This window comes from Sander vitreus, chromosome 7, assembly GCF_031162955.1.
Source record: "Sander vitreus isolate 19-12246 chromosome 7, sanVit1, whole genome shotgun sequence".
Taxonomy (NCBI): Eukaryota; Metazoa; Chordata; class Actinopteri; order Perciformes; family Percidae; genus Sander; species Sander vitreus.
In genome coordinates this window covers 6,747,693-6,772,392 of record NC_135861.1, presented here as the reverse complement: position 1 = coordinate 6,772,392, position 24,700 = coordinate 6,747,693, and the positions used below count along the sequence as shown (strand labels likewise).

The 24,700-nt window shown below is 41.1% G+C and overlaps 1 protein-coding gene across 1 annotated transcript in view; it reads left to right on the top strand.

Moving 5' to 3' along the window:
• The window catches only part of LOC144520564 (plexin-A1-like), a 301,950-nt gene that overhangs the window by 208,007 nt on the left and 69,243 nt on the right, over positions 1–24,700 (top strand). The window contains exons 11-16 of the mRNA XM_078254352.1: positions 895–991; positions 8,254–8,477; positions 18,481–18,632; positions 19,451–19,571; positions 20,424–20,560; positions 23,109–23,276. Of these exons, the coding sequence (XP_078110478.1) occupies positions 895–991; positions 8,254–8,477; positions 18,481–18,632; positions 19,451–19,571; positions 20,424–20,560; positions 23,109–23,276 (899 nt within the window). The remainder of the gene's footprint in view (positions 1–894; positions 992–8,253; positions 8,478–18,480; positions 18,633–19,450; positions 19,572–20,423; positions 20,561–23,108; positions 23,277–24,700) is intronic.

The window sequence follows — 24,700 nt, the reverse complement described above, 5'->3', positions numbered from 1 at the left end:
TATAAAGTAGTCACGTTTACCTCACTGGGAAGAAAGTTGCCAATAAAGAATCAGCCTTAGCGAATACGTACTGTATATATGGCAAAGCAAATGAATGTATTTTTTTTTAAAGATAGGGTTGTTAACTTATGTGTGGGAAAACTAAAACAGCCCAACTTAGGATTTTGACTTTATCTACACAAAGAACAACATAATCATGTATGAGTATATTGTCACTCTTATGATATGTTATGGTATTTGAGACATGGTAGTAAAGTTTTGACTGTATCAAACGTGTGTGTGTGTGTGTGTGTGTGTGTGTGTGTGTGTGTGTGTGTGTGTGTGTGTGTGCATGTGCATGTGTGTGTGTCACAGGCCCCATTGCCCGTCTATCAAATCCAGCGTGTCAGGGAGCAAATTGGAAATGTCAATTTCACTTTACACTGCTCCGCATCTTATCTCTCCCCTACCCTCATCCCAGCACTTAGCTCATGTGTAAATGAATAAGGTCCTCCCACACGTCTTCCACTGTCTGATTTCAGTCTGCTTTCCCTTCTCTGACCACTTCTCCTCCTCCTCCTCCTCCTCCTCCTCTTCCCTCTCTACTTCTTCTCTTATCTCCCTCCATCCTACCTCATCTCCTCTCCTCCCTTCCCATTCCTGTCTCCATTCTTTCATGCCCATTCAGCTGTAACCCATCTGTTATTTCTCTGTGTGTATTTATGAAATATGTCTGTTTTGGTGAATATGGATTTATGCGTGCGTGCATGCTCGGCCTGTATCACTGTCTGCAACGAACAAGCCGGGACGAATGACTATGCAAATGAAACGATGTCTCATACAATTCCCAAATTTGCATTGAATCCATTATAAATCAGCAATTCCTCACACACTCCTTGCCTTTCTGTTTCTCAGTACGACTACGAGGGAAGTGACATCAGTGACCTACCAGTCGACCTGTCCGTGGTGTGGAATGGAAACTTTGTCATTGACAACCCGTCCAACATTCAAGGTAGAAACTTTTTTTTTGTGTGTGTGTGTCTTTTTAACCGTCTCTATTCTCCTCTCTCATTTCGGTGGAGCACTGTTGCTTGGCATAAAGAAAAGATTGAATCGGTTTTGTTTGTTTATCTGTCCGTAATGATTTTCTGTGAAGCAACAACATTGTGTGCAGTTGTTCTCCCCTTCATGGGAAATCTGTAATTTCATTTTTTTTGACAGCCGTCAGGGAGAAAGGTGAAAGTGTACCATCCGTTTGTGGAAAAAAAAAAAAAACACTATTATTGTCTCCGGGATGAAAGAGAGGCACAGGGAGTGATTGATGGGTGGTGATGATATTAAACAAACATCCAACAAAGAAATGAATAGGGATGGATGTTAGAGAGGAAGATAAACAAATGGCGAAACCAAGAGGCAGAAGAACGGATGGGGGGGAAGAACGATGGGTGGATGACAGGTTGATAAATGCACCATGTAATGGTGGGGGTGGGGGTGGGGGGTAGATGAGAAGAAAGGGATTGATAAAGAGAAACCAAAAGCGACATGGAAGGATGGCATTTATTATTTCTAATCGCTATTTGTGCATGAAGTGGAAAACAATTACCAGTTCTAAATTCTTTATCAAGTGTAATATACAGGGTGGTGGAGGCTAATGATTTTAGACGTCCCATTACACAAGATAATCTAAGTCTTGCTCTCAAGTGTGTCATACATTCTTTTGCTCTACATGTGCATGTGTAGAGTCAGATGAAGTAACCCTTCCTGTTGTATTCTCTTGTTTTTTTTGTGTGTGTTCTTTCCACCATTCGTTTCAGTCTTTAGGTGACACACATTCACGTTTTAATCTCACATCCGTTGTGTTATATCTGACCTCATTTTGAAAAAAATGTCAGACATGCAGTTCTTTTTGCAGATTGCTTGGAAATTAGTTGCTTATCCGTCACGACCTAATTCTTCTGCCTGTGTAATTGTTTTTAAAATGTGTTCCTTTTCATATTTCCAGTCTGAAAGATCCTGCTGTCTAGGGATTAAACATCCTAAAGTTTAGCTCGTGCTGAGAAATATTGCATCTGCCACTACAAAATAAAACTACAAACATGTCTGCGCCATCAAGCAGATACACCCTTTGTAATTTTGTGTCATTTATTTTTTTTAAACAGGGACCATGCACAAGTTAACATGAACCTTGTATAAGAACAAGGAGAGATGCATTGTACCAGGTTGTAGCACAAGTGCTATTTTCCGCCCGTGCTGTTATTTTAAACTAGAGATTTGTTGACCTTTCCTAATCAGCAAAGTACTCTATACTGAGCAATACAGGCCTATATTTGATAGTCTATATACACTACGTTCCACTTCCAAGATTGCTCCGGTGCCACCGGAAATTCCGCCGAATGTCCCTCATTTAGGCTGGATGTCCATTACTTTGGGCTTTCTTTGTGTCGGCATTTTAAACTCCGGTGGATTTATGAGGACTATGGTTAACTGCTCCTCAGACCTCTGCAGGGTAAAACCAGACAGCTAGTTAGACTATCTGTCCAATCTGAGTTTTCTGTTGCGCGACTAAAACAACCTTTGAACTTACATGTGTTCCACCGAAACAAGTTCCTTTCCCGAGGCTATTTTGCAGAGGCGCCGTTGCTCCATCCTACGCTTAGCGCCACCCAAGACGATTGTGATCGGTTTAAAGAAATGGCAATAAACCAGAGCACGTTTTTCTCCCATCCCAGAATGCTGTGTGGACTCGCCAGAGCCTCCTCCGCGGCGCTGTGGAGTAATATTTGATAATCCAATAGGGCAGACTCGGGGACGGCAGCGCGGGGCAGGACAGCAGGGTTCTTGTTTGTATCTGATATTTCACAACATTTAGTTCAAAGTGTTTAGACTGGTATTATGAAAGAACACGTTCATACTATTGTTTCTCCAAATCCACAAATTTCCTCTCAGCTCACTGTCGATATTTTGAAAATAAACACAGTTCACAGTTGAGTTAAAGACCATGAGCTGGGAGGAATTTAGGGGATTTTAGAGCACTCTTTAAACTATGAAGGGAGTGCTTTTGTTGTTGTTTTTTCCCATCTCCAAAATCAGTAGTGTTGAACATAAACTAAGGATGCATTACGGCAGTTCAGACACTTGTACCGAAAAGCAGGATTTCAGTTCTCTGGACATCTTTGAACAAAACCCATAACAGGGGTTTATCCAGTTTTTAAATGAAGAGTTATCCAGCTAACTCTTGAAACAGACCCCAGGGATGTGTGCCACAGCGAGTGCTTTGCATGTGACAGAAATGGTGTTGAGAGTTTGTGAGTGTGAAATTCAATGATCTTAAAGCTACAGTTGTTACCTCGCTGTATAATCTGTAAAAAGGCTATAAAAATACAGCGGTAAAACAACAGATGTATTCAAGCATATGAAAATTCTGTCCTGAGTTTTAAGTAACTAATAATCCAAAGGTAAAATCGCAAAACACTTAAGGTCATACAAATTCATTCAGATTTAGCAATTTGATAATGCATCCACCTTCATTTTTAAAAAGTATGGGTATCGTATCTTATGGACGGCGATACTGGCCCTGTGTTTACTTGGTATCGGATCGACAGAGTGCTTGCTACCTGACTTTCGAAGGGGCAGAGTAAGTGTGCAGGCCAGTGCACCCAAAGCCAGTGGTGTGTTCCTCACAACAAGCCAAAGGAAGACTTACAGTAAACGGAAACAGCTGGCAGGGTTATGTATGAGTAATTAGTTTGAATCAACAACAACGCCCCATAGGTATATTATAGTTAATGTGCTAAAGCCTCACAGAATACCTTATTATGATTTGAAGTTCAACACGATTCTAAGTGCTAAAGCTCCTTCAAAACATGCATTATAAAAACCGTCCTCACTCATACAAATCTCATAAAGACCTTCTCCTCCTTTTTCTCTCCATCCTCTATTAATCCCTCTCCGCTCCATCCCCGTCTTTTTCTTTTCTGAATTGGAGCTGTATTATCCGTCTAAGGCAGAGCCGCTCGGCGCTGGCCCAGCTTTGCCCCGGTGTAAAGTGGAGATGTTAATGTTAATTAAATCATTCATTTGGTTCAGATTAATTAGCGTCGCGCTACTTTTAAGATGAGCCGTGGCTAATCAGATTAGGCCCGAGCGGAGGGGCCGAGGCGGGCAGATGGGTACGTAAGAAGCTCGCTTTGAAGTCTGGCCGCCGTCTGTCTGCCGAGAAGAGGGAGGAGAAGGAGATTCTTCCATGATCTGTTGCTTCTTTCCCCTCCTCTCTGTTTTTTTCCCCACTTCAGTTCATTTCAAATCTGTTTAACTGGTATGACAGCAAACAAACCTGCCTGCAGGTTTTGGCATTGTACTATCAAATGAGATAATTATGATAGAGATTAACCGATGAGAAATAGTACCAAAACAAAACTGATCATTTCTCTGTACCTTTTTCTTCTCTTGTTTCCATGTGACTTTCTTTCCTCTACTTGTTTCTCTACTCGCACAGATTCTTTGTTGTTGAGGGTCTCTTTTTTTACTCAACCTCTCCCACTCTCTCTGGCTCTATCTGTTTCTCTGATTCTCTCGGCCTCGCGGGGCCTCACCGTCTTTAAATTCATAATAATTTGTGTCGCTGTTTTGTTAACAAGCGCAGCTAAAATGTATCCTCCCCCTCCTCCCTGCTGCCTTTCATCTCCCTCTCGTCTGTCTTCTCAGGTGTTTGAGGTTTTAATTATTTATTTATCTATTTATTTATTTATTTTTTTACTTTTAATGACTTTTTCCACTCTGCAGAGTTGAGGGAATGTTTTTTTACACCGACAAATTATCAATTCCCTATTGGGGATAGAAGACATTACCTATTGAATTAATTTCTGTAATATTCCTCCAGGTTGCTTATTCATTTTCTTTTCTCTTTCTATTTATCCGTGGAAAATCGTTGTCGCATCCGCATAGTGGTAATAATCACCTACTGCAGGTTTTATGTGTTTAACATTCATTTATGCTGTTCCTCCTCTCTCTCTCTCACTCTCTCTCTCTCTCTCTCTCTCTCTCTCTCTCTCTCTCTCTCTCTCTCAAAGACACAAACTCCTGATTACTTTTTTGACTTTTTTCTTGCCACTCTTGCTTTCTTTCACATTAACAACTTACAGAACTTTCTGTTCATCAAGTTAATATTTCTCAAGCAGTTTGGGTAACGTGTTGGGGCCGTTACATAGTCAAGCGGCGCGAGCAAGCGGCGCGAGCAAGCGGCGCGAGCAAGCGGCGCGAGCGGCGCGCTCCCTTTCATATACACACTGGCTGCGTCGCGTGAGCGTGTCAGCTGCGTGGCGTTTATATTTCGGCTCCCATGTTAACAGGTTAGAGCTTACACACTGCCTGCGTGACATGCACGTCTCAGGCGCAGTGCATGCTAGAAATAGGACCGACGCCTATTTTTCACGCGACACGCAAGCGTGTTGGAAGCATTTCCAGGCAAAATAGAATAGGAAAAGATGTTTATATGTCATTTTGACTAATACATATTAATAAATGACATGTTGATGTTTGAAAGTATCTAGGTTTTGATATAAATGCAGATATAAATGTAATAAAAAAAGTAATTGATTTTCTAATATTGCACTTTTATTTGAATGAAATATTATGTGGCTTATTTTGCTGTCAATACTGCCAACGTTGTCTTTTCTGTAATCAAATCAGTCTATATTTATGTTTAACATTGTATTTCATTTTAACAATGGGAAACATACATGTGTACAGACAAGGCTAGCAGCAGCAGCGTCAGACACGTTTCTGGTGTGTAAAGACATAGAAAAATCCACGCAGCTGACACGCAACAGAAACACCACGCTCACGGGCGATGTGTGAAATGCAATACACCGCTCACGCAACAGGGGGTAGCAGTTTCTGCAGTTACCCCACCATCTCATCCCCCTACCACCCTGACATTATCAGCCTCCCGTGGTGGTAAAAGGAAGCATAAGAGCGTCAGGCCGATTATGGATCCATGTGAGACTACCCTCCTCGATAGGCTGCAGGAAATACGGCAGGAGAGAGAGAGGGAGAGAGAGAGGGTGAGGGAAAGCGAGAGGAGCGACATACACACCACTTTTTATAATTACCTGTGCCATTTTCTACAAACTCTATAATGTCTATGTATAAGCTTGCATATTTTTTCCTCTTCGCCCGCCATTGTATTCAAACCTTCTGTAAATATAACTTGAAATAATGTACAATACTTGCAGTGTCACCCCCACCGACAATGCATAATATTGCGTGCATGGCGCGTCGCATAACAAAAACTGGGACGACACATTTTGCTACGCATCAACGGATAATGGCGGCCGAAGCGTAGTGATGCGTAGCCTTGCGGACGCGTATGCGTATGTAACAGCCCTTAGTCAAAGAATTTCTAATAAGGGAAGAAGTTCCACTCTCTCGTTACTTCCGGCTTCTGAACTGGTTGCAGTTCCACCAGAGTTCCATATAGGGGGCGCTCACAGGCCAGTGCATACACATATACGGCCAGAGATACTGCTTTACGGCAAGCTCTGAGTCGCTTCCTTTGTTCTCTCGAAGCATCGACAACACAGCTGACAGGTTAGCCTCTCCCTGTTAATACACGTGCTAGAAAGAGGTTTGCTAATGTTTTAAAGACCACGCCGAAATATTCACTCTGACATTCTGGTTCTGCTTTGGATGCCGTCAAGCGGGATCTCCGATCGTAATCAGTCCTTCACTGACCAATCAGCATTCATTAGCAGAATGCTAGCATGTTATGGGCAACAACAACTCAACCTGTAAGAAATCTAAAGGACACAAGTACTCGTTCATTCAACATTTGACCTATAATCCATGTTGAACTTGCAAAAACTACAATCAAATCTGAGATTTCTCAACGACAATCAGGGAAAGAGACAAATTTAGCCGTCTAGCTCCATAGAGTCCCATTCATTTAGCACTGGACCGCGATCACCCCCAGTGGAACTCTGGTGGAACTGCAACCAAATTCGGTACAATGGGGCTGAATAGGGAGTGGAACGGCTTTCCGTAGACGGGCTTTGCCTTAGTGTACACAATACAACAACCCTAGTTCATGCATTTAAATTATACCAAGTCAATAAACATGTAGCCTACTTCAGCCAGATGTAGAAAGAGGAAGAAAAATCTTCTTTTTTTTCAAAAGTTTAAACATGATACAGATTTTATGTGCTGATAGATTAATAAGTATGTACAACTATACTTGAATTGGTCAACATTTTGGGAACTATGCTTATGCTCTTCCTTCATGAGAGTTAAATGAGGAGATCTATGTTATATCTGTGTGCTAAATATGACGCTACAGCCAGTTAGCTTAGCATAAAGACTGGGAACAGGTAGAAACAGCTTGCCTGGCTCTGTCCAAAGGTAAAAATAAATACATAAATAAAAACTTTTAGCTCCCCATCATTTCAAAGAAGGGAACATGAATATCAAGTTGTGTTTTTGGGTGTTAGCAAATAGCTTAAATTCTACAAGCAGGCCTAGAGTAGTAGATATCCATTCACTTTTGAATTTGGGCAGAACACCCCAATATTGTGTCTCAGCTTTTCAGACGTATACTAATTAAAACCACACAGGCTATACAAAAATACATGGTAAAGACGAACACTAGTGGAGCAGGGCAAGCCAGGAAATTGGACACGGCTCCAGTTGTATCAAGCATGTGCCATTACAGCAGCATATAAGTTCAGTTAAACCACAAAGAGTGCAAGGTAAGGAACAAGAGAGATAGTTTCTATCCTATGGCACTTGAGTTAGCCTCTGCTCCGCTAGCTTTCGGTTTTCATGTAATTTTCTCACAGAGGGATTCTTTCATAACTCTTTCTGAAAAGCTACGACATGAAATAATGATAAAATAAACTATGAGTAGAAAAGGGGTTTGACTTTCTCTATAATATATCTTTTGGACCTTTTTGTGCTCTTGCTGCTAACTAGAAAAACTAGTCATGCTAAGTTGTACTAGCTAGTTAGCTAGCCTGGCTGATGTAAATTCAAATGATCTTACACACTGTTTAAGTAAGCTGGTTAGCTAGCATACTAATCTTCTAACACCATTAATGGCAAGTGAATGTTTGTGTTTCTTCATGCATTGACCAGAGTCAACATTAACTGTAAACTCTAAGTTTGCAAGTTAGATAACATGTGCTACGAAAACGTGCTGTTCCCCCAGAGAAATTATTGTATGACTACAACTTCAATCACATCAAATCTGTCTCTGTCCCACTCTCTCTGTCTCCCGGCCAGCCCACCTGTACAAGTGCAAAGCGCTGCGAGACAGCTGTGGTATGTGCCTGAAGGCCGACCCCAGGTTTGAATGTGGTTGGTGCGTCCAGGACAGGAAGTGCGCCCTCAGACAGGAGTGTACCGTTGGAGGAAATTCCCACCTTCCGCTGCAGCTGGCTGAAGGCGGAGGATGGATGCACGCTACCTCTGGAAACAGCCGCTGCACCCACCCCAAGATCACTAAGGTAAGTGTGTGTGTGTGTGTGTGTGTGTGTGTGCGTGTGTGTGTGTGTGTGTGTGTGTGTGTGTGTGTGTGTGTTGAACAGTCTGCGAGAGTGTGTATTTGAGAGGATTCTAATGGACTGTTAGGCTACTTTTTAGGACTTTTTCTACTGGTTAATGAGGAACGGCTGCCAGAACACAGTATGTTCCACAACACAGAAGAGTTCAACTTTGTAGCGGAGATCATTTTTCATGAGCCAGTGCTCAAAACTTGGAGTGTGATGCTATATATTAGCAGTTGATGTATGGGCTCTGACCTCTTCACCATGGTCAAACAAAATACAACAACCCAGGGGTTAGGGTTAGGGTTAGGGTCCTTTCTCCGTTCTGAAGCAGCGACGCAGTGGTGCTCTAGGTAGGACATGCTGGAGCACAACTAAGACATGCTTTTTGCATGAACTACTGAGATTAATAAAAATTAACAGAATTCAAAACCTTCCCTGGGAAAAATATTCAAAATCTTGGGCTACTGTAAATACTGTAGCATGCTGAAAGCAGCTAGTATGTTTCCCTATTACTTATGCGAACCTTGACGCTGCACTTGGCTACCATGGCAGTCACTTCAGCTGTAGTTGAAACTTGGCAACAAAACAAACTTTTCCCAACTTTTGACTTTTATCTTGATCTTGAAAATCAATCATATGTTGTCAAATTTATTTAGCAAATTATGAAAGGCATGTCCATTTTTTTTCTGTTTTTCTGTTTTGAATGAATATCTATTTGTAAAAAAAAAACAAAAAACAGAAGCAATTGTATTTTCTCACTGTTCATTCTGGGGTTGAGGCAGTGTTGTAGTACTCGTGATTGGTCTTTTTGAGGGTCTCTGTCTCGTCTCGGAATCGACCGTATTTTTACTCGGCCTCGTCTCGGTCTCGGATAAAGAGGACTCGTGATTTTATTTCAAGACCAGTTCAGACCACAACTGCAGGGATATCACTAAATTGCCTGTGCATTGTCTAATTTAAGGTGGTGACATCATTACTGTGATTGGATGTAAAACGTCCTGCATCAAATGCAACCAATAACTTGACTCATTTCTAATTTGAAATGTGTTACTTATAACCCCCTCTTCCCGCCCCCTTAACACACACTCCCAAGAAAGTGAATGCGGGAGACAGGAGAAGCATTTAGCATCCTGCTGTGCTATTTCATTAATGTGCTATGGCTTGGTATTTGTTTAGAATTTCAATGACTTCTGCTAAATGTAATGTATGAGACATTCTGAAAAATAAGTAACCATTTAAAATTACAAACACACAAAATTAGGTTTGTATTCGGTCCATGCAAATATTTATGTTTGGAAGGGCCCCAAAGTGAAGGCAACCTAATTCGAGACAGTGTTACTCAAGAGTATCACCACCGGTTGGAAAGAAAGAAAGAAAGAAAAAAACATCCACAGTCGGCAACAATCAAAAGAAAGTCTTCTTATCAAGACTCCCTCCAATGTTACAGTTCTAAAATCACCTGCGAAGAAAAGCAGCGCGGCTTCTTTGAGCGCTGCATCATAATCTCATCAACTCGAGAGAAGAGTATAAAGTCACCAGCGGAGATCCAAGGCTGGTAAACCTTGATAGGCTGTTGCATCAGCTCTCTTTGTTGAAGCCCCTGTGGTCACAAAAGCCCTACGTGTCCTGAACCGAGAATGAAAGCTGCTCCATTTTAATGTGTTGCTATTAAAACACACACTTGTTGGGACCTTGTGCCTGCCCTTGGCACAGAAATGGAAATATTACTCACTGTTACATCAAACTGTTACTCTAGAGTCAGAGGCACATAGACGTCTGTTTGGTTTGATTCTTTTTTGAGCTGTGTTTGAGGTATGTTTACTTTTGTATCTCTGTGCATTGATGTGTTTGAAAGGCTCTTAAGGGTCGAAATCCAGCATTGGTAGATGGTTTAGATTCATTCATATCTGTTCTCTTTCTTTACCTTTTGTTTTTGTTTGCCTTTTTTTCGACCTGCCTTTCTTCTTGTCTTGACTTTCAGTGGGTATGGGTACAAAGTAAGAACAACAGCCTTTCTCAGTCCCTGGCTGTTTTAAAATCATAATCAGAAAAAAATGGCATCGTCCAACAAAATGCAATGGAAACTAATTTATTCCATAGCACGTACAAAAATGTGGATAGGATGAGATATTTACGCTTGATTCCAGCTTAAATGGACATTTAATGAATCAGATGATTGTCTTGATATGAATGCTTTTATCGATTCTCATTTGGTTTAAACTTTTAATTTACTTTCTTTCAATTGTCTATTACACATTAACTAACTATAAGAAAGTGGACTTTTTTTTGTAAATCTTTTGACCATATCTCAATAGATAAGGTAATATGAGGTCACGCCATTGATTCAGACCACACTGTTGGATCATGGTAGTGGGATTCTGAGTTTCTTATTCTTGACCTTACAGAGCTGGTAATGCCCCTGACCCAATGTTATGTTAAAGCTTTTACTACTATAAGTTGGTCTGGATAAAAGAGATGATGAAAAAATGGCATACATACCTGTAGTAATGTGATAGTAGAGAAAGCAGACAGGTTTCTGCACTTCTTCTGGTTTGATTCCTACACAACCTGTTCTTGTTAGTAAGTGTGTGTGTGTGTGTGTGTGTGTGTGTGTGTGTGTGTGTGTGTGTGTGTGTGTGTGTGTGTGTGTGTGTGTGTGTGTGTGTGTGCGTGCGTGCGTGTGCGTTTGTGTTTGGGACAGTGTTTCTGTACAGTCACGAATTGACCATGCATGTGAATGCGTGTTTGTAAATGCATGCATTAAACATGCATTCACAAATTGAAAATAACAAAAGGTATCTACATTTATAAACAAAGATGTGTGTTCTGATGTGTGTGTGATATTATCAGCGGGCCGATATTATCAGCGGGCCGATATTATCAGCCGATATTAGTCATTTTCCAAACTATTGGTATCAGCATTTATAATGGCCAAGAAATTAATATTTAAAAAATAAAATAAAAACGGACGAAACACCCTTCAACCATGTTATGAGTGTTGGCGTTACATAGTTTGTCCACCAGAGGGCGCTCTACAATGTCCCTGTTGGCAACACGTTTACACAAGTTTCATATCTTAAGTTTGTATTTTTATACATTTTATTTATCAGAACTTTAATATATTTCGATGTTCCTCTGTTCTGTTGAGACAATAAAACAAACACGTTAATTTTTAAACTGCATTATCATATTATTTTAGTGAGGACTACAAATAACTAATGTTAGGGTTAGGGTTAGGGTTTTTAAAACTTCACTAAAGCAGTTTTTGTAGCCCCTTTATATTAAGATATTGTATCTTATGAATATTGTATATTTATTTCGAGACTTTTTCACGTCTGTTACAATTATTGAAAAAGACACTCAAGTATTCAATCACTTCTACGCAGCTGCCACTTTTCTTGATAAAATAACTAAATCTTATCTGTTTCACCCAAAACTTTTAAGGGGCATATATTCACATAAAACGACTGTATCCACCATGCAAATTAATTTAGAGAATTTAGATAATAAAGCCACAGATAAAAGGAACCTGCCAACATGGGAAGAGCTGTATTTTTCAATGAAATGCATCTGAGTACAGATGAGATGGGGCTGACATCACATAGCCGTGTCTGCTCCATTGCCAACAAAAGAGCAGACTGAGCAGCAGTTAACTATTTTCCAAACTGCTCAGCCTCCTTGAAAGATCCATCCTGCCCACATATAACTTGTAACCACACGTACACACACTGATATAACTAGAGAGAGAGAGGAGGGGGGGCAATAATATCCAGGTGTAGGATTTTCATGCCGACCTTAACATCTGTCTGCAAGACTCCAAAAGGAATCCCTAAGTCTCTCCAAATTAATTTCCTGGGTCTTCTCTGCCTTGACTGCAATGACCCTCAGATCAGCCATCTTTTCAACATCGTGGCCCGTAGTCTCTTCTTGATGAAGTGAAAAGAAGCATCTTTCACTGTGACTGGGAGTGATGAGCTGGTAGAGCTGGCTGGTCTCAGGATAAGCTTCAAGAAGATTATTCTCAACCATGGTAAATAGCTGTCATCTTACTAGGTGGTGTTTCTTCTCTCTAGAGTCTGTGTATCAAGAGTTTGTTCTCTATTTGAGCTTGTTCTGAATTTACATCCCCACTGTAGTATGGACACAGCTGTTGAAAGTGTGGGATCTTCTCTGTTGTTGGCTTTGCGAGGCTGCTTGAGTGTTTGAGAAGAGGTAGGCTCTTAGTGCTGAATCTGTCTGTGAAGCTCTGCATGCAGAGGTCAAGAGTTGCAAAGTAAAAATTAACCTTCATGTCCTCTTTTGGACTCATCTACAAATGTATGTCTGATTTCCCAATTCAGTATTCCCAGGATATTCAAATATTTGAACATAACTATGCTTATATATTATTTGTTTGAGGTAGTGTCCCAAGAAAGACCCATTGCAAATTGGATTTCCCGTACTCCCCGTTTGCCTCAGCAGAATTGCCAAACTATTTTCTGACCACATAAACAACTTTCCCGGTTTTTAACAGCTGCTGGCCTTCCATGGCTCATGTGCTATTGGTTACTGCTCAGACCACAGACATACACACACACACACACACACACACACACACACACACACACACACACACACAATGTATGTACAGGCTAGATGACAGACTACTAGGAAACCACTGCTTTAATGTTGATGATTTAATGTGGCTACTCTGTGGTTAGAACTGCCATATAAAGGCCACACCACCACAGAGCGACGCCACAGTACTTTACCTCCAGTGGATTCCTGGGCAGTGGTATTCACAAGAAGTGGCCAAACAGGAGGAAAAAATATGTCAAAAATAAAAAGATTCATTGGATTTATTGCTACCGCCAAAGCGTTGGGCCCCCATAAACTACATTAATATATATATAGCCAAACATCTTCTCCAGCTCTGATGTGTCTCAACATTGGGAAAACAGTGGACATGGTGAAGGGAACTCCTTTTTCTCTTCATCCATCTTTGCATAGACAACATGCATTCTCAATTTTGACTATGGTTCTCTTCAAAATTGCTTAACTTATGTCAACTGTGCTGGCTAATGTAGCCTTAATGTTGACTGAAAATGACGTCAGAGCAGACTGATACAATAAGTCATAGTGATTGGTTAGAGCAAAATCAAATCCTCTCCTTAAACAAAACTGCTAAGAAGGAAGGCAATGTGAGATGGAGTAGTAACAAGATTACATTTGGTCTGGATATCAGGCTATTAGCTGATCAGCTCTTGGTAAGGCTGGGTGTCAGTACTTAATACCTTTAAGGTATGCCACAAAATAACCCAGTATCAAGTGTATCAAAATTTCTCCAGTCAAACGATACCAACATTTTATCCTTTGTATACCCAGATCGAGAAAAGAAGTTAATATTTGCATGGCTTAACTTGTAGTTCATCAATGCAGGTGTGATTGACCCACTACTGCATTAGCTACAACCTATAGTCGTTGATGTGGTGAAGTCGAGTGCAGTGTATTTGACGGAGTTGGCAGTTCAGCTTGCCGAGATGCTTCCATTTACATAATGGTTATCGAAACGAGTAGGGAAAAAAAAGGTATTTGGAATCAGAATCACTTTAAGGGTGCTGGTATTGGTACTGGTATCGTAATTGTTTTGACATCACACAACCCTAGCCCAGCTTTCGGTGGTTTGTGTCTAGTAGATGGCAGAGATTGTGTTATACTGGTATATATCCAGAAACAATTGTGGTCCTTGGGTCAGTTGAGTCCTACTGTAGATCAGTTTGGCTGCCCATGAGGAACAATTATATCTGTTATCATTTTGCAGTAACATCCTAAGTGTTGTTAGCTAGTGCTTGAAAGTGGTTGTGTCATATCAGATCACTATCCTCCAAAAAACGGCCTGAGGTCCATTTCCAGCTTTCAGGGCGTCTGTACTCTACATTCCCCAGAGAGTAGTGGTTATGTGCTTTAATGTGGTAGTGTTGTGTCAAATCACTGCAACACAAGTCCAACGCTGCGTGATGTCCCATTTCCACACTGTGGTGTCTGCCTGCAGACCCACAGGCTAAGTGAGCACTGGTTATGTTGTCATGTGGTGCCATACTTTTAACTTCCAAAAGTTTCTGAGGTTCCAATGGAAATCCATTCTCAGATATCACAGAAATAATATAATGGTACACAACCAATAGCTAGGAGATGTAGTGGTCTGGCTTCACATTCTGTACCGCAGCGATCATGTTTCAGATACATAGCTAGTAGGGGTGGTACGGTTCACAAAATCCACGGTTCGGTTCGTATCACGGTTTTAGGGTCACGGTTTTCGGTTCTGTACGGTTCTTGTTATTTTGTAGCAATTTTATAATTAGATATATAGCTAAAATTAGCATATTGAATGCATGTTGCACAATACATGCATACAGTGTCAGTTCTATCTGTTGTTTTATTTCTGCTGTCATCATAGGTAACATGAAATCCAAAATGTTCCCACACACCAGACTATATACGACGCTGGCGCATCCTCCAACTCCGGGCAGCCTTCCTCCTTACCATTTCTGCATGTGACATGACCTGCAGTCATGACCTGCTCTCAAAATCTGACGAAAATCTTTTAAACTGACCTTTGTCGATCAAAAAAACAGACAGATTCAGCAACTGTATGGCCTATTTCTCTCTTAAAATGTTTTCAGAAACACTTGTCGGTGAACTATTTTCGTAAAATACGAGATCGTATTCAGAACGAGACGCCATTAGAGTCTGTTTTGAAATTCGGGAGCAGCAACAACCACGTGACGCGTTCCTCCAATCAGCTGCCATGTGTTGTGTTCATGTTGCTCATCCCCCTCGTCATTTCCAGTAAGTGTTTTAACGTAGGTGTCGAAAGTGGGCACTACGGCAGTAAGTGGTTAGTGCACATTAACAGTGTACTGACGAAAGCGTGCGACACACACACGCTCTAAACCGAGACATGCGAACCGAGCGGTTCGGATGTTTTTTCATGAACCGTACCACCCCTAATAGCTAGAGATCATGTTGTGGCTTATTAGAGGCAGTGTGATTGATTCTTAAGTCTTGTTGTTCCATGAAGTATGTAAGGCATCTGCCTTGGCAGGCCTTACAGTTGGTTAGCCATGTTGCACACAGCACTTTCATTTACTTGTCAGTGCTCTCCCCATCTCGAGATTTTGAGAGTTCCATCATAATCCCACTGCTTGATGCACGTGGAGGCAATTTTCACAAAATATCACAATCTCACCTATCTTCTCACAAGTATGGGTGAGGAGTGACAGAAGGTCACTAGGAAGGCTTGTTTAGTTGGGTAACAGATTCAGTGTGGTATCGCTATTCTTTTTTTAAGATTATTTTTAGGTTTTTATTGACAGGACAGCTGAAGAAATGAAAGGGGAAAGAGAGGGGGAATGACATGCAGCAAAGGGATGCAGGTCGGAATCGAACCGCGGACCGCTGCGTCAAGAGGTAAACCTCTATATAGGGGCGCCCGCTCTACCAACTGAGCTATCTGGGCACCCGGTATCGCTATTCTGGGCATTTAATGTCAACTACAGTTTACAATTTTAGTATAGCTTTAATCTAAAGTATTATACGGGACAAGGTCACCCTATTACGTGGAAAACATCACCAGTTAAATGAAATGTGCTACCTTTAAAACTGTTGTAATATAAAGTATATGTAGGATATGCATATCGTGCCCTAAGACATCTTTGCCACATCCTGGTGTTTATGGTGTGATAATATATATTCCTATAGTCTTCATTGCTCCCTTTCTCAATCTCCCCCCCCTCAAATGATGCTGGGAATCCCTTTTAACAGCACTCTGCTCTCTCTCTGTTGTCTGCTTGTCTGTGGCTCTGCCAGTGTTTATGTCCTAGGGCTTGGTGGCTAGCTGATATTGGTATTTTGTGGTATCATAGCTTCATTCTTCCAAAACCATCTGAAGCCCCATTTCCACACCCTGACATCTGTTGTCCATATCGTGCCCTAGAGCTTGATGGCTACTCACTTTGTAGCAAGTGTTTACCAGCTATTGTGTTGTGGAACCAAAGTGCTAAGGCTCTACTGGCGCCTGAGGTTCCAACGTGAGTTAGCTTCCAAATCGTAAGCAGCATTATCCCCGGCCAGACTGCTGGCTCTGTCTCGCTCTTGGTCTCTTAATTCAGTTCACTACAGTTACTATATTGTTTTATAGATAATTTATTAAGGTATTAGTTTGCAAACTCATAACTGATATTGCCTGACGGTCTGTCTTTGTGTATTTAAAGTAATGTCTGCCAAAAGGTATTATGTTTTTTTCTCTGAAACATGCAAGAGCTTCCAAAATGTGGTTTATCTGGCCGTCTGTCGTACTAATATTTGGTAGCTTACTGGCAGGATAAAGGTTTCGCTCATTTAAAACAATCATTAGGTACTTGATCTATTTAATTTGAAAAGATTACATATCCATATGTATTTTTTATGTGATTATTGCATACGTTTTTGTTTTAGGGAGGTTAGTTAAAAACTCTTTTGATACAGTACTACCACTGGGAGTCAAAATCAGAAATATTCAAATTATTCTCTTTTTTTCATCTTTAATGTTATTCACTGCGTTTGTTGCTACTGGCTTTCTGGCAAAGCTTTTACTTTGGTCATTGATGTTTAAGCATTTCAATTTTCATTGTTTTCCATTTTCATTTTTATTACCTTCATTTTGCGTTATCATTTCCCATTGTCGTTTTCAATTAAATCTCTTACACTTAAGCATTGAATTTGATCAATTTCATTTAGATTTTTCCATTTTCCACTTTTCATTCCAATTCTCTGCTTTAATTCTCGCAAATTTTCCTTTTAATTGTATTTCTGTGGAAAATGATACTCCATATGTTTGGCAACGCAGTAGACTAAAGGTTGCATTATGCAAACCCTGGACCATCTGGTTACCTTTTTGTGGAGAAAGTCAATGAGTATTGCTCTTCCCTTCATCAGTGACTACAGATGAAGTGCCCTTGAGCAAGGCATTAACCTCCATCTGCATCAGTGGTGCTGTACAACAGTATAGCCGTTGCTTCCCAAAGCAGGGTGCAGAAAAGGGTTTGGATCTCAGCTGACTTTCTCTGCATAAAAGTTTTGAGTTAAATCTCATGTGTCTGGCAAGACAAATAGTTAATTCCCCAAACTAGTCCACACTGTTGAAATCACCATTTGTCAAGGTCTGTTGTTTGGTACTGTCCGTGGTATAAAAATAGTGCTCTGCCTTCGTACTGTCGGCACAGTTTCCATTTCCACACTGTGGTGTCTGCTCAGCCAAACGCTGCAGGAGGACAGGGCAATGGACAGATTAAACATAATTACCTTCGTGATGCTTGTTAGGGATTAGGTTTGTGTGTGCATGTCCGTGCTTTAGTGTGTATGTGTGCTTGTTTGTGACAGCCACCGTCCATCAGTCACCATATTTGTTTTGTCACACCACACCTGTCCCCGTTACGCGCCATAATCTGGCTAAATAAATCACATTATGGTTTTGACGGCGCGGCTGAGCGTTACACCGCCACATCCCCGCCGTGGAAGCCAAGTCGGTGTAATAAGTTTCAATTAAACCCCCAAGATGATGCCTTTGGTTTTTGAAATCCAAGAGGGTGATTGTTCTTTATTAAACCTTAAATCACCTGATATGGGCAATTCTGTGTGGCGTGTGCGCACGTTTGTGTGGGTTGATGGCTCTGTGTGTTGAGTGTTTTTGTGCGTGTGTATGCCTGTGTGTGGGTGTGTGTGTGTGTGTGTGTGTGTGTGTGCAGTGGGGGGTGGGGAGGTGTTATGTCATGTTTGGGGACCATTTTAAACTAGGTGAATCTGAAACTGTGGATACACTTTGTGTCAGTAATGTGAATGAGTGAGTGTGTGTGTGTGTGTGTGTTTATGCATGTGTGACAATTGTTTTCCTTCATCTTCACCTTTACATCTTCCTGCTCTTTTGTCTCTGTTCTGTACACAGTTGTTCCCTGAGACGGGGCCACGCCAAGGCGGAACTAGGGTGACCATCCTGGGGGAGAACCTGGGTCTGCAGTTCAGAGACATCCAGATGGGTGTCAGGCTGGGCAAGGTACCCTGTGTACCTATTGAGGAGGAGTATGTTAGCGCAGAGAGGTAAGTTAAGAAACAGAGGATGCACTCACAATCATTCAAGCGCACGCACGCACACACACACACACATGCACACAAAGACAATTACAGATAAATGCATTGACACTCACACACACACACACACACACAGGCAGAAATTGTCTGTCTCACAAACACTCACTGATCTGAGATCGCACACACAAAGGCAGCAGCAGCACGACTCTCTCATTGCTGCCTCATTCAGCAGCTGAAAAGATTGTGATATTAGGTTTTTTTGTGTGTCTGTAAATTCCATCTGTTGGTTCCCCTCCATTACTCCCTACATATGCTCTTTCCTTTATTTTTCTCATCCTGACATTTACTCCTCTGCAGGGTCCTACACGGCTGAGGAATTGAGTTCACGGAGATCAAACAATCTCTCTGTAGTGCAGTTAGTTGGGAAATGATGCATGTTGAGATAGAGGGTGTCTCTATTCAAATATTACACACACATCAGTTATTTTACACATGATTCCTGACATCCATGCACCACTTCAAACATGTCTAGGACATATTCTTTTATATTTTGTCCATCCTTCCTAGTTCCTTGTTCCCTTTATTCTTTCTGTCAAACCCTCCTGAAACATGTGCTGGACTTTTTGCAAACCTTTTGATTTACACATACTGTGAATGTGAGGTATGTTGAATAATTATGCTTCAATTTGAAACAGCATTTGAAAAGAACTCATCCATTTTATGGTACGTGTTTACATGTTGGTTGTTATTTTAGTACTAGAACAACATCCTGACCCCCTTACTCTCTCCTTTTTCTCAATTAATCTCTTCAAACTCTCCATCCACAGAATAGTGTGTCTGCTGAATGACGCTACCGGCTACAGGGTCCAAGAAGCTCAGGTTGAGGTGTGCGTGAGAGACTGCGTCAACGACTACAGAGCCCTGTCGCCCAGGCCATTCACCTTTGTGGTAAGCACCATGCAAGGGGTCTATATGTTGTTCTATGATTTAAAAAAAAAGACACTGCTTTGATGAAACGTCTCCAGTAACTAAGCAAAGGGTTCAAAGAATGGTTTTATGAAGAATAATAAGAACAATATGGCTCTTAAGGGCTCATTTCTAGTGTTTAGTTTGAAAGGACTAAATATTAATATTATTTTCTTTATTTCTGTCTGAATATAACTGTATTCACCATCTGTCTGAAACGCTATGTTTTAGTGCCTGTCTCTTTAAGCCCCCCTACTGAAAAAGCCCAGTCTGCTCTGATTGGTCAGAGTTTCCGGTTCTTCCGCATCTGCGCTCTTAGCCTCTCGGTACCGTCATTACAGCTGGGGAATGACTGTAACGGCACTGTAGCTGCACTTTCTACCTATATATATATATATATATATATATATATAGTATAGTTGGGACATCACAACCATATGAAAGTCCTGGAGGCTCGTTTAAAGGCACAGTTTTTGAATATGGGCTGTGTGCATTTCTCTGTAGATTGAGTGTTTTTATACTTTCACAGTATTTTGTAGCACCTCAATCTGCTTGGAAAGTTGTTTACAATATAGGACTTTTTAAATCACTTATTGTTATATTATAGACTTGTTTCTCATGTATGCTTTTTTTGCATAAATCTCCATTGTGTACCATATGATGGTTTGTTTTGGATGAGGCGTCTCATCACTGCTTTTTGTCATTTTCAAAAGTACAATTGTCCAAGGGGTGCATTGAAATTACAGATGAAAATAAGATGACATAACTGAGTATGATGTCTGTAATACTGTTTATATTTGCTTGAGGAAAAATGTGTTTTTCTCTCTCATCCAGACTCCGTACTTTACACGTATCCAGCCATCTCAGGGCCCCATTTCTGGGGGCACCCGGGTCACCATCGAAGGAAGCTACCTCAACGCAGGCAGCTACGTCTCTGTCAGCATAGGACCGCAGCCCTGCTACTTCAAAAAGTAAGGAACACTTGGTTTTGTTTTGTTTGAATTCAATTAGCATTATCCCTGTGGGGAAATTGGAACACCACAACAGTGGAGAATATAATTTAGATATATAGAATAATACAAATTATGACTGAAGTTACTGCAGATAATACAGAAAATGAATAGATACAAAATATGTGCATAAATAAACATGCTATGTTTAAAGATTTCTGTGTGTGTGTGTGTGTGTGTGTGTGTGTGTGTGTGTGTGTGTGTGTGTGCTGCAAAAGAAATCAAAGATATTACATGCACATGTAAGCATGCAATCAATGCATCAAGTTATGTTTTGTGTGTGTGTGTGTGTGTGTGTGTGTGTGTGTGGGGGGGGTCATCATGATGCTTTGTATCGAAGTGTGTGTGCATGCCATCTGCTTGCAGTCACACAACATCTCTTGTCTGCCATCACACAGGCTTTTCCTTAATCTAGTGCATGAAAAAATCCAGTATCACCACAGTTGCCTGCTTGTCAAATGCATGGATTAGCCTCTCACAGCTAATCTCTATTGAAGCAACTGCATGCTAGCTTTGATGTCAGAGCACTCATTCCTGTGCTGCAGCCTCGTCACAGTAATCCAACAGATTCCACTTCGCCACAACCGTTGGCTCAACTCAACTCTGTCTTACTGTACGACTGTGTTTGTGGCATCTTGTGAAGGTTGCTTGGGCATGTGTTCTTTGTGAATGGGGTTGCTATGGTTACAGGCTGAGGGACTAGATTCTCTCCCCCTCGTTCACCCTCTCACACACTCTCTTCCTCGCTGTGTGACTGGCATATAGAGTCACAATAGAATGTGCAACACTACATTAAAGTGTTAACATACATACACGCGCACACGCACACACACACACACACACACACACACACACACACACACACACACACACACACTTACATTGCTCCTGTGAAGTCATGGCCCAGAAAAGCAGCCACCACTCAACTGTGCTAAATACATATTAGATAGTGTAGCTACCAGGGACTGCAATTGAAAATGTTATTTTGCCTATGGGACATGCATGCATCGACACACACACACACACACACACACACACACACACACACACACACACACAAACACACTCTCTTTCCATCCCTCCCCCAGTGTTTGTGACTGGTGTCGTTGATCTTTGTCAGTGCACCAATCATAGCAGGCATAGACTTCATTAAACATGACTTCACATGACTTGTTTCTCCATCCTTCCCTTCCTCCCTACACTAAACACATTTCTTTTTTATATAAAATAACTACAGTACTGTAGAGGAGTAGTTACACCAGTCCTAACACCAGTCATAATATAGTGTTATTGTTATTTCACATCCTTTGCAAATGTGGACACATACTGCAAAAATATTTTGTCATTTTTGTTTTTAAGTACAAGTGAAATAATGTTATGTATTTTACAATTTTACTTTTAATTTCATTGCAGTTAGTTATTTTTAAATGCTTTCATAATAGAAAACAGAAGACTGGTCTAACACAGTCTTACGTACAACCTCATTTGTATATTTAGATAGGGAAAACTGCATCTTAATGCAAGGTGTAAATGCAATGGGATCGGTCTACGATCAGATCAGCCAGACCACCTCCTTATGTGGATTTTCTGGATCTCAGCCAGGTTTTTAAAAGAAAAAAAATCCACTCTGCAAGTTGAAAGCATTGAGATGTGATCACAATGCAAGTAGAACCAAGATAAAGGAAACACTTAATAATGCCTGGTGTAAATGCATAGGCCCGTGGATCTGAAGTCATTATCCGATGTCGATGATCTAAATACAGATGACATGTTAATACCAGGTATAAATTGGGACACAGACAGCAAAAGGGCAGACATATACATTGTTGCTAATGGCTCACACTGCTGCATTTAAAAGCGTCATCTGTGATGAGCCAACTGTGACCACTGTGATCCAGCAGGCCAGGAGAGTGTGGTCATCTTGCAGGACTTGACTGTCTTGCTGGGCTGAAGTGGGGTTAGTGGGATTATCTAATGAAATTAGCAGGGTACAATATGATTTTAAGAGAATGAGACTAATTGGCTTTTCAGGCTGGACACTTGTTATTACAAGCACAATCAGCAAGTCATTAAATATGTCAATGCTTCAGCTTGGACCTCAGTATGTAGGGAAAGTCTTGGCACGAGAAAGTAATCATTGCTTCTTTATTATTATAATTCGGTTTTTAAAATTGATCAGACTCTGCGGAAATTGTAGAGGGCCTTCATCTGCTGTTTTTTCTCATGATGTGTGAATTGTTTCTTACTCCAAACTCAATTCACTTCACATTTTTTTCTCTCTGGTACACGTTTGTATCCTGGATCTCTCTATTTATTAGAACTGTCCTGTGAGACAGCAGAACCTCAATATCTTTCATAATCAGCTCACAACAGTTTCTTGGATTTTAGCTTTGCAGTGTGCCATCGGGCTTTGTGGAAATTTAGCAGTTGTCTGTGTCGACACTGATTTTGACTGCTGTCTGTCAAATACATCACTTTCCTCCAACTTTTCTTTTGTCTGTCCATCCAGGAGGAATGCCCGTGAGATAGTGTGCGTCACGCCAGCTGGACTAGCAGCGGGTGGTGCATCAGTCTTGGTGGACATCGACGACGCTGAGCTCCGAAATCCTGAGGTCAAGTTTAACTACACTGAAGACCCCACTGTCCTGAGGATTGAACCTGACTGGAGCATTGCCAGGTAAGCTGTTGCATTATCGTTACATAATTTTATTAATTTCTTGTATTTAGTACATTTTTGTTCACAATGCCCATTTGTAGCCCAACCACGCCCTTCCAGACAAACTGGCACTCACTATCTTTTTTTTTTGCCAACTTACCGTCTCAGTAAATTAAAAAAATTGGTTGAGAGAGGATATTGGACAAATAGTTGCCGTTCCTCAAATTAATCCAAGTAGCTTTGGAGAGTTCCTGAAGGGAGCCCACTTCACTGAACCAAAATGGAATTTTCGAAGTGTAGGATGGATATTATAAAAGGCTAGCTAGTGGCCTGAGGAAATCCAAGCTTGGACCTTGCAGCATTAGCAGGACAGATGTAAGGGAATGTTCTTGAAACAGTCTGAGCAGAACTGAAAAATGCTTGATGAGGGATCTGACAGCGGGTTTGGATAGAGGTAAATTGACGGAAGAAGAAAGGCTTTTTAAGTGGAGGACATCATCAGTGGTCGAGGCAGCTTGCCTGATCCAAAAATTGGGACCTTGTCAGATTATACAGCCCATTGATTGTTTTAATGTGATTGGTGGTTAAAGAGGCAGCTAGTACTGCTCAGCTGATTTTGTGAGACTAAAGTTCTCTGCCTTAACTAGTGCATCTCTCAGTTTGATACTCAGATTTGCACAGCCTGACATGCAGTACTGTATATCCCCAGCTAAATAATTAAAGACCTTCCACCGCTCAGCATTGAACATGAGAGGAGCGCCACTGGGGAGGACACGCACTACCAAAGACTTTCACATTAAAGTAAATTTACTGGCAGGGACGCTAGACACATGCACATATCTTTATGATAGAGACTTGAGTTACTTGCGTAAACCCTTACCTCAGGCTACATTTACATTGCTACGTTTTGGTTTAAAAAAACATTTACACCTTGCATTCACACTGCTCTGGAGTTTCAAAGCCCCTAAACCGGAGAAATTTGAAAACACTTCTTTTCGGTCATGATGTCTCGTTCTCTGAGACAAATGCGGCGTTCCAGGCAACCTGTAACCCATGTTTTCACAACCTTCTACCCATGAAAGTGCCCTAGAACGGCAGTCAAACCTGTAACTTACTACCCATGAACTCGTACCAGATCGTTGTACTCCCAGTTACAGTTTTTGACACACACACACACACACACAACAATGGCGACCCCTGTTGATGCTGTACAGACGCCGGTGATTAATGGTGAGAAATAGAAATAAATAGACATAAATAGGCAACGTAAAGTAATTCCGCACATTGTAATCAAAACAATACACATACGATTGTGTACTACTACAGGTTATGTTTATTAAATGAAGCCCAAAATATGTCGCCGACTAGAAATCACTAGTATCATCTAGCGCTAGTATCAGCTAGCGCTAGCTAACGTCAACGTTAGGTAGCCACTAGCTAACTTT